This window comes from Colobus angolensis, unplaced genomic scaffold (assembly GCF_000951035.1).
Source record: "Colobus angolensis palliatus isolate OR3802 unplaced genomic scaffold, Cang.pa_1.0 Scaffold29, whole genome shotgun sequence".
Classification (NCBI taxonomy): domain Eukaryota; kingdom Metazoa; phylum Chordata; class Mammalia; order Primates; family Cercopithecidae; genus Colobus; species Colobus angolensis.
The window spans coordinates 4,571,945-4,582,124 of record NW_012116154.1 but is presented as its reverse complement, the minus strand read 5'-3'; the positions used below and the strand labels follow the sequence as shown (position 1 = coordinate 4,582,124).

Sequence of the window (10,180 nt, the reverse complement as noted above, 5' to 3'; positions counted from 1 at the left end):
TTGAATGCACCATGGAACTGAGGAAAGCATCAAAAGCTGTAGAAATCTGCTATACAAACCCAGTATACTCATAAAAGTCATGGCGTTTTCCAATATTGACCATGATACCCTGGAACACACATCACTGAAGAGAAATAGATGCTTCCCTTGACTTCATGATAAATTCAGAACTCAGTTATAGCAAAGAAACAAGTGGATACCTTATGTGTCAGAAATCAACTGCTTAAATCAAAGTTATATCATTCGTTAATTTTTAATACCACATATAAATGGTGAACTGGGGCTCGAAAGTACATATTTTTACCTACATCATACACTCACAATTGTGTTTACATTTGTGTTGATGCAAAATAAAGTCATTGTTGGAACTTCCAAAAGCAGCAACATCAACAGGAGGAATATTTTTCGCTTGATGTGTAATCTATTTTTTTGCTTGCTCTGTCAGCTTAATATTAATGGCTGCCCTTAGGTTAGCCCAAAAAAGCCCATGTTTGCTCTTTTCCTTGGGCCATTCCAAATAAGTCCTCCTGGCCATGAGATTTTTGAGCTTGTGATAGCTGCTAGGAATGGAGTACTGTGGAATGGGTTCCAGCAAGATCAGGATTAAGTTATTATATCCTTCATGAAACAGATTGTGATGGGCAAAGTAGAGTTCATAATGGCACCACTCACTCTGGACAAAGTTGGGAGACAAAACAAAGATGGACTTGTAACTCTTCTCAATGCAGTTGATGATATTTTCCACAATGCTCTTGCCAGGAACAAAGTTTCTCTCATGAAGACAAATCTGCATACCTTCTTTCTCTAGGTTTGGTAATAATTCATTTTTCACCCAGAAAGAATCGTGCCCACTATATGAAATAAATGCATGAAACTGGAGATTTCTTTGGAGTTCTTCTAAGGGTACGTTCCTGGCCCTGCGCCGGGTCTGGGTCCACTGGCACACCATCCTGAGATACCAGGGCAGATCCAAGTAGATGCAGAGGAAGGTCACAGTCACAGTCAACACCAGCATGGTGGCACCGATGGTGACGATCAGCAGAGTTATGTTGCAGGATAATTCAGACATGTGAAAGTCCTTTAGAGGGGTTCCTCTATAACTTTCTGGGTAGCCACACTTATAAGAATCAGGCCAGCCCTCTACCACTTCACTTGATACTTGCTCTATATTTTTGACAAATTCTCTTAGCTCACAGGTACACTGGAATGGATTGTTCCCTGCTTTTATTGACCTCATCTTCTGGCAGCTCTGGAAGAAATCAGCTGATGGGTGGGAAACTGAATTGTAATCAATGATCAGTACAGAAAGGCTGCTAAAGCTGCCACATCCAGGAAGGTCGGTTAAAGAATTGAAAGCAACATTGAGTTCTTGCAAAGCTTCCAGTTTTACGACTTGTTTAGGAATGCTCTTTATTTTATTGCTGTGAAGATCAAGTACCTTGATTCTGGGAGGTAAACATCTGAAAATAGTGTCAGTAAGTATATTTGAAGACATATTTAAACTTAATAAACTTTTAGTCCAAGAGCAATCTCCTTTCTTTTCATCATAGCTTACAGAATTCTGGCTAATATCCAATTGTTGCAGAGACTTCATCCGTGTAGTCATTTCAGCTATTTTTGAAAGTTCTTTTAATTGATTCATTTGTAAAATAAGTGTCTCCAACTCAGTGAGGTGCCCACAATTTTCAAAAACTGTGTCTGTTAAGAGATTATTTGAAAAATCCAAATGCAGGAATGGGCTGATTTTGGATGGGCAAAGCATGTGGATCATGTGTGTACCAGACACTGTGAAATTTTTGATGTTCATATTTGAAAAGATTTCATAGATATCCTTTTGTGGAAAATTGAACACATCGCTGACAACTTGGTGTATAGACAAGGCCTTCAGGGAAGTGCCAGAATAATCAAAATCTCTGACGTCCAGTTGACCCTGTAGCTTCACGTTTGAAATTGAGAAATACCATACAGTTGTATGCCAAACCAGCTGGAGGATCCTAATGAAAGAATTCCAAGTTGTTTCAATGTTGTTTAAAGTAAGACTTGATAACTTTGGATTTGTTTGAACTTTTGCCAGAATATTTAGGAAGTAAGAACATTTGTTATCTTCTAGCACACATTTGATATTAGATAGTTCCAGATTTGCTACAGTCCTGACTGACACATCCAAAATAAAATTGAATTCTTTGCTTGTTGGGAACACAATGTGCAGACTCTCAGTGTTAAAGTTTTGAAGGCCCTCAGGGTCTTCTTTGTCCCCATAATGCTCTCCTAAGACCAGCAAGACCTTGCTGATATTCAAATGAGCAATTGGCAGCACAGTAGATTTTTCTAAGTGTGTAGTGCTCAACCCCAGAAATTTTAGCTGAGACATATTGCCAAACTCTTTGCATATAGGCAGGGCATCAAATGCATTAAATGACAGGTCCAAGTGCTTGAGGTTCACAGTAGGGTGGCAAGAAATTTTCGCCAACTTGTTGTGGGACAAATCCAAGTATTCCAATTCCTGGTTGAATTTGAAAACACTGATATCAAGATACTGGAGTCTATTATGAGAAATTATCAAAATCCTCAGCTTTGACAGTGATAAGATGTCAGAAGTCCAAAGCTCAGATATATAATTTTGTGATATATTTAAGATTGTTGTTTTCTGGGATAGGTCTTTAGGAACGTGGATGAGACTGTTTTTTGACCTATCAACTAAAAATTCACTTTCTTCAGATAATTGTAGTCTGATCTGAAGTGTTAACATGAAGATAATGGCAAAATGGAAGATGCTAGTCATTCTGGAACACTAGACATTCCTAAAGGTAGAATCTGTTCTTCAGATCATCTTGACACAGATACAGATTCTAGAGAAAAAAAATACATGAAATGATGAAATATATTACATACATTTTTAAAATACATGAAATTAGTCATGGCTGATATTAAACTTTTTTTTATTAGAGACATAAAATGGAAGATACATTCTTTTGGGTTACACAGCCTAAAACTAGAGAAGTATATATACTGGTAAATAATGATGCCACCTCTAATCAAGTAAGTTTTAATATGGATGGTGTAATAGATTGAATGGTGGCTCACCAAAAGATATGTCTACATCTTAACCATGTCCTAATCCCCAGAAACCATGAACGTTACCTTCCTTAGAAAAGGGGTCTTTGCAGAGATAATAAAGTTAAGGATCTTGAGATGAAGCGATCATCCCAAATTATCCAGGTGGTCCATAATTCCAACGACAAGTGCTCTTCTAAGAGAAAGGCAGAGGGACAAGAGAAGAGACGACTGAGAAACAGAGGAGAAGGCCTCGTGACAGTGGAGGCAGAGACTGGAGTGCAGCAGCTACAAGGCAAGGAACAGCAACAGACTGCCAGAAGCTAGAGGAGGCTCTGGAGTGAGGGCAGCCCTGCTGATGCCTTGAGTTTCGACTTCTGCTCTCCAGAACGTTGAGGGCAAAGCCACCACGTTTGTGATCATCTGTTACAGCAGCCTCAGGAAGCTAATACAGGTGGATTCATAGAAAGTTCTCGGGCCCCAAGCTTCCCAAAATTATTTAGAACTCTAGCTAAGACTTGACTGGTGTACTTTCACTCTTCGACATGTGTCTCCCCATGACTTTCTCAAGAGGTGTCCCAAATGGTGGTATTGGGACTGCTCTTCTATTACCCTTTATGACCTATACACGGTTTGGGTCTAACTTTGGTCTTATTCAAAAGGTAATTAGATCATAATAAAAGGTCTCTCAGAAGATCCATTTATTCATCCATTTATTTATTCAACCAGTATTTATTGATCACCTACTGGCCATGTTTTAAGAACTGGAGATAGAGCAGTGAACAAGATAAAGTCTGAATTCTCAAGGAGTTTTTGTCTAGTGGGGAGACAGAAAATAAACAAATGATTAAACTCAAGTTCCTGTAGTGATAAGTTCTACAGAGAAAAATAAATCAGGGTAAATTGTAGGTATAAGACAGTGCTTGGGGGTGGCTATTTTTGAGTGATGAGTTAGAGAAGGCCTTTTTGAGATGATGACACTAGAGTAGAAATCAGAATGAAGTGAATGAGTAACCTATGGGAAGATCTGGGTAACCTATGGCATTTCTGGCAAAAGAAAAGGCAAGTATAAAGGACCTGAGATGGAATTGAGCTTGGCTTGTCTGAGAAGGAATGGGAAGTTCAATGTTAGCATGGAGTTAGGGAAGATGAGGGGAGTTAGGGCCAAGACACTCAGGCTTTGTTGATCATTGCGAGGAGTTGGGATTCTACCCCAAAAATGATGAGAGGGTGGCAAACACTGGGAGGTTTTGAGAAAGGGAGTTGTTTCCTCCTTTGTCTTATTCAGAATACTTTTTTTCATTCATTCATCAAATATGTATTTATTCTTTATGCAGTGACAGGTATTGTTCTAGGTTATGCCTATTGTACCAGTATTCAAACTGCTCTAGCTCAGACACTATTTCATGGTCAGCATTCCAGTGGCATATGAGAACAGAGGGAGCTGTGCTGGGATGAACTCTAGAGTGTGTACTACTCACCTCCAGAGACCCTTTCAGCTGCGATTACACAGCTACCCAGTTCTCACAAGGAACGTATTCAAAATCCCCTAGAACCATTAGACAAGCAGGCCATCAGTATCAGCTAAGCACCAAATTCCTCTTCGCATATCCCCTCCCATATCTCAATGAGCACAGAGAACCTAAATAATTCAGCTTCTAGAAACAACCATCAGTTACAAAAGTTCCCCAATTTAGACATGCAAACTTATCTGGGTGTTTTGAGCCTTCCTTAGACTTACCCTTTTGTAGAGGTGCCCAATATGCCTTTGTTATCCTGATTTCTTCTAACATGGAAAAGGGCCTGATACCCCCATTAGTGTTCATGAAGACCCTGAGCAAGGAAGATGATGCAGACATTAACGTTCATGTTAAAAGTCAAGGTGGTGTTTTTATGACATTGACTGTATTTGGCTGAAAGACCCAGAAATTTCCCAATTCTTCCTCTCCAGCTTCCTGAAAGAGCTACTCACACAAGGAGCAATACTTCAATGGATGTTATAGCTTCAATGTTTGTGTCCTGTGAAATTCTTATGATGAAATCCTAACCCCCAATGTGATGGTATTAGCAGGAGAAAATTGGGAAGTAATTAGGTCATAAGAACAGAGCCTTTATAGTACCCTTATAAAAAGGACCCCAGAGAGCTCTCTGGCTGTCTTTCTGCCATGTGAAAATACAAGAAGAAGGAGGCATCTGCAAACCAGAAGAGGGCCCTCGCCTGAACCCAACAACACTACCATCCTGATCTTAGACTTCTACCCTAAAGAACTGTGAGAAACAAGTGTCTGTTGTTTATAAGCCACCCAGTCTGGTACTTTGTTATGGCAATTTAAACGGACTCAAATAATGGGAATAAAAATAATACCCTGGGGCAGGGCCTAATATCTCAAAACAGAGCTATCTGTTACGAGATAGGTCGAAACAAAAGTGGCCTGGCCTTAAGGCCCAAGTGGGGTTCCCTGCTTATTCCTATGCCTGAATCCAGATCAGGGCTCTTTCCACCTCCTAGCCAACTGCAGAGTTAACGGAATCAGTGATCAGCATGTCAGGCGTGATATGCAAAAGTGATCAGAGAGACAGGGGCAGACAGGACCCCATGTATGGGTGCAAACGCTTGGCTCACAGAACCTACCACAAACAAGATGAAAGTTGTCCTTTTTTCCTTAACAACAGCCATCGTCACAAAAATACATACATTTATAAAACTGCCTGTCCGCAAGTGTTAGAGTAGGTACTTAGGCAGACATGAGCAGGACAGGAGAGGGACCCCCCAACCAGGATTATCAGGTGACCATCAGGTGATGATCAGGCAGTTGTTAAACAGTCTCTCTAACCTGGGGGCTGTGGCTCATGCTGTAATCCCAGCACTTTGGGAGGCGGAGACGGGTGCATCACTTGAGGTTGGGAGTTCAAGACTAGCCTGGCCAGCATGGTGAAACCCTGTCTCTACTAAAAATACAAAAATTAGCCGGGCGTGGTGGCAGGCGCCTGTAATCCCAGCCACTGGGGAAGCTGAGGCAGGAGAATTGCTTGAATCCAGGAGGCAGAGGTTACAGTGAGCTGAGGTCCTGCCATTGCACTCCAGCCTGGGCAACAGGACGAGACTCTGTCTCAAAAACAAACAAACAAACAAACAAAAAAGTCTCTCTAGAATAATAATTGGTTGCAGCCAGCACCAGGGAAAGTCAATCTCCTAATAGATAGAAAACACACCTGAAGCTGGTGGTTAGCAGCCTCCTGATAAAGTCTCAGGAGTTGGGCAAGCAGGCTGGCGCATGCATGCCAAGGGACAAAATGGCAGACTTCAATGGGTATGTGACCTTCCTCTAGGAAGGCTTGTCTGGCAAGGGAAAAATGTCTCCAGTGAGCATGTGCACAACTTCAGTAAACACAGTGTGCATGCAGCCCCTCCCAAGGGCTGGCAAGCCACCGCACATGCAGCCAGCCCATCCCAAGGGAAGGATCAGGGAAGAAGAGACACAAAACTCCAGAAGCCTGCCAACGAATAAGCCCCTAGTCAAAGGTTAAACTGGGCACTTGGATCTCTCAAGTTGCCCATTTAGTCCTCTTCCAAGTATACTTTACTTCCTTTCATTCCTGATCTAAAACTTTTTAATAAACTCTCTGTAAGGAATATGGCTGTGCTTTGGTCAAGGACAGGCTGAGGTAAACATCCAGAGTAACTCAGTGAATTTAGAGTGCAGGCGTGAACTCACTTTTTATCATAGCCATGTAGACATAGCATAGAGAAGCTTACCACCATAGCCATAACATAGGTAAGGTTCATCCCTTGGCTCTAAGCCACTGTTGTCTGTAAATGGTGTAATTGCCCTGCTGACACTGTACAGGTGCATTGGCACCCAGAGAAAGAGAGAGAGAGAGCCAAAGCTGTCTGTCTTTGTAGACGGACTGAGGGGAGCCAGGACACAGCTTGGCGTGCTCGTGCCCAGCCAAGAGAAAGAGAAGCTGCTGACCCTGAGGGCAAGGGAGAGCCGGACGCACAGCTGTGTGTGGAAGCTGCCAAACTAAGCAGCCAGGACAAGGCGGACAGCCTGAGAGAACTACTGTAAGTAAGCTCCTGATGAGAGCTGCTGATGAATAAAATCACCTTTCACCTGCCTATGGCCCCCTGAGTGTTCTTTCAGCTATCTGCTCATCCACCCACTCCCCTCAGACCTCAGTATGGGCTGGAACCTGGCCCTGGGCGTGACACTCTCACTCTGGCTCTAAAACTTGCCTCAGTCTCTCACTCTGCCTTATGCCCCTCAGACAAATTCTTTCCGCTGAGGAGGCAAGAATCAAGTTCCAGCAGACCCATGTGGATTTGCCACCGCTAACGCAAGCATTTAATGAAAGCATAGCTTCAGTTTTATGTCGAGTTAAATTAATTAATTCACATATCTTCTATTTGCCCAACCTCCATCTTGCCCTTTGGTTTAAAGCCATTAATTTCAAGTACTCAGTTTACAAAACCATTCTTATTTCTATAATTAAGAAATCAAAATGTTATACACAGGAATAAGTGATTTTTAGTATTTCCAGGATCTTTGAATTTTATGTACCAAACTTGCTAAATCAATGAAAATCAACGTCTCAGTTTCCGAGACCAAAACATTTTTTCATCAAAGTCTTAACAACCATGACTGAGCCTCATCTATTTTAGAACCTTAAAACTCTTTTACTACCCAGAAAATAAGCTGAGCAGTAAAGGATGCTTTAATTTGAAAGCGTAAACTGCCCCTAGGTGTGCTTCTGTCAATTTTCATTATTATGATAGGTTTAGCCTCACATTATATGATACAATGAATCAATACATTTAATTTGTCTTCGTTTGGAGATTTTGGAGGCATCAAATCAAGGCTTTGACTGGTCTTAATGGACAATACCCATGCAATCTATCTGGCCCATTAAGTTTAGTCCTATAAATATTTACTAAGGGCCTTCTCTGCACAACCCTACTAGCTATTAACCACAGGTTAAAAGAACTTGAGACAGTTCAAGAACTGTTCTGCTTTGTTTTCTATGCGGTTTTGAGAAACTTCGCTTTTTGTTTGTTATAAAAACACATTCGCTTTCAAGTCTTTTGACCAAATTGGGTGTAGCCTGGGAAACATTTTCAAAACCTGCAATTCCACCTGACTTCTAGCTCCCCAGAACCAGGTTAGTGGTCTGAGAAACAGAAGGACTAGCTAGTGGGAAAGCCCAGAGAAAAAAACTGAAACAAACCTGCCCACAAAAACAGAAGAGCTGAACGGCAGCTTTACCTCCGGGAGTAACTGACTTATATCTCATTTTCCTTAACACTGCGAAGAGAATACGATTGCTTGGATGGGGTGAAGAGAGATGCCGTCAAAATCAACAACTAGCAGCTGCTCTGGAAGAAAATCAGAAGACGTGTGTGACCCAGATATTTATTTCCCAACTCAAAAATATTTCTTGTAAGCAAATCACACACGAGGTGTTATTCCCAGAGCAGCGGGGGGACTTTCTCTGATTTAGGACTCGGAACTGATACACAAATGCCAGTATAAACTACACGGTAACTATGTACATATCAGAAATATAACCCACTTAGAAAAACACCCAGGACTTACACAGATTTTTGAGAATTCTGTACTTAATAACTAGCTATACAATTATTTTCTTTTACAAAATAAAATAGTATGTTGCTTACCAAGACAACCTGCTTGTCTGTTCCGTTTGGCAGTCCATAAGAAATTCAAGCACTTCCTTGAAGATTTATTTCACTGTTAACCACATTTAGTGTTGAAAACAAAACAAAACAAAAAGGCTCTTTTATGCCACCTACCGAATTCCACTGGAATTACATTACATAATTAAGAGTAAACTTATTTTCTCTTATTCATATGTAGCATAGTCTGTGGGTTAACCGATAGGCCTGTATTAAAATAGAATCATGTTTCTATGGTTCCGAATTTCACTACAGTCAGTTTCCTATTGTCTACATTGATGAAGTAAATGAGGTGGTGGTAATAATCCACAGATCATAATTGACTGAATTCAAAGTGCTTACCGTCGTGGCTATGCTGGCAGAAGTGTGCGTCTGGGTGTGTTTCAGCTGCTTTGTTTTTCCTCTTGCCTTTTCATCTGTCCACTATTAAAAGCGGAAAGAGGGAGGCATCAAGATTAAAGTTGTGCTGAAACACATTCGTAAAGAGGGAAGATCATTCATGCGCTAGTTACAGGATGGATGTTAATCATGTCTTTTTTGACAAGCTGATTTGCAGAGAAAATTTGATGCTGAATTTTTTTCCACTGATCTTTTCAAGCTTTCTTCAAAACGTATTTTTGTAAACCTAAGTGAAAAACATGCTAAGAAGAAAACAGATTCTTAGCATGTTTTTCACATAGGGTTTATAAAAATCCTGGGATTTGTTGACAGCATGTTCAAGGAAGCCATTCTGATAGCTCTACTCTTGCCTTTTCCAGTAATAACAACAAAATAACAACACAATAAATGGGCAAATAAAGTTAAGGGATTCGAGCTGACTGCCTCTGAAGTTGATCTCAGCCTACATGGTGTCCAGTCAAAACCAGATGTGGGGATGACAAAACTGCCTCCCTTCCTTCCCTCCACAGTTCTCTCCCATAATCAGCTTTTCTGCCACACAGCGAGCAAGGCCAACTTCCCTAAACTAAGAGCGCTGAGATTCTTTTTGACTTGTAATGTTCTCACTGTCTCTCTCTGTTTCCCCTTACCTCAGAATTTGTTTAATAGAGGAAATATGTTATGGCTATAAACATTTTCTGGAACTGAAAGAATGAAACTGCCCGCCTGCCATTTCCTCCCTGAGACCCCTAACTGGACAGGAGGGAGGTGTCTTTGACTAAGAAATTAGTTCCTGGCTCCCAAAAGCGTTAACTTTGTGAATCCAGGCCAAGGGAGCAATGCCCAGGGGAGGGAAGTGGGCAGAGCAGTAAAGGAAGCTCCTCAGCACTCTGAATTCCTGTTTTTTTCCCCACAGACTCATCTCCACCACTAGCAGTTGTGTACATGATTACAAGTGTGTGCGTCTCTGCCTACCAATAGCCCATACGTGGGCATTTCTTTTTGGATTCAGGGCAGTAAAAATATGCTGTCAATTAGATGTGATCTGTAGTTAGT

General features: G+C 41.2%; 1 protein-coding gene across 7 annotated transcripts; it reads right to left on the bottom strand.

Annotated features, from left to right (window-relative positions):
- Positions 1-201: 201 nt before the first annotated feature.
- TLR1 (toll-like receptor 1) lies at positions 202-9,772 on the bottom strand. Of its 7 annotated transcripts, XM_011949117.1 has the most exons (5): positions 8,729-8,763; positions 8,281-8,357; positions 6,268-6,394; positions 4,796-4,887; positions 202-2,849 (listed from the first exon to the last, which is right to left on the bottom strand). In XM_011949117.1, exon 5 carries the CDS (start codon positions 2,780-2,782, stop codon positions 422-424), a length of 2,361 nt encoding a protein of 786 aa, XP_011804507.1. In that variant the 5' UTR covers positions 2,783-2,849; positions 4,796-4,887; positions 6,268-6,394; positions 8,281-8,357; positions 8,729-8,763; the 3' UTR covers positions 202-421. The 7 variants fall into 7 exon arrangements, with proteins under 7 accessions (XP_011804507.1, XP_011804504.1, XP_011804502.1 ...); XM_011949114.1 differs by lacking the exon at positions 8,281-8,357 and having other exon boundaries at positions 8,729-8,847; XM_011949112.1 differs by lacking the exon at positions 6,268-6,394 and having other exon boundaries at positions 8,729-8,816.
- Positions 9,773-10,180: the final 408 nt, after the last annotated feature.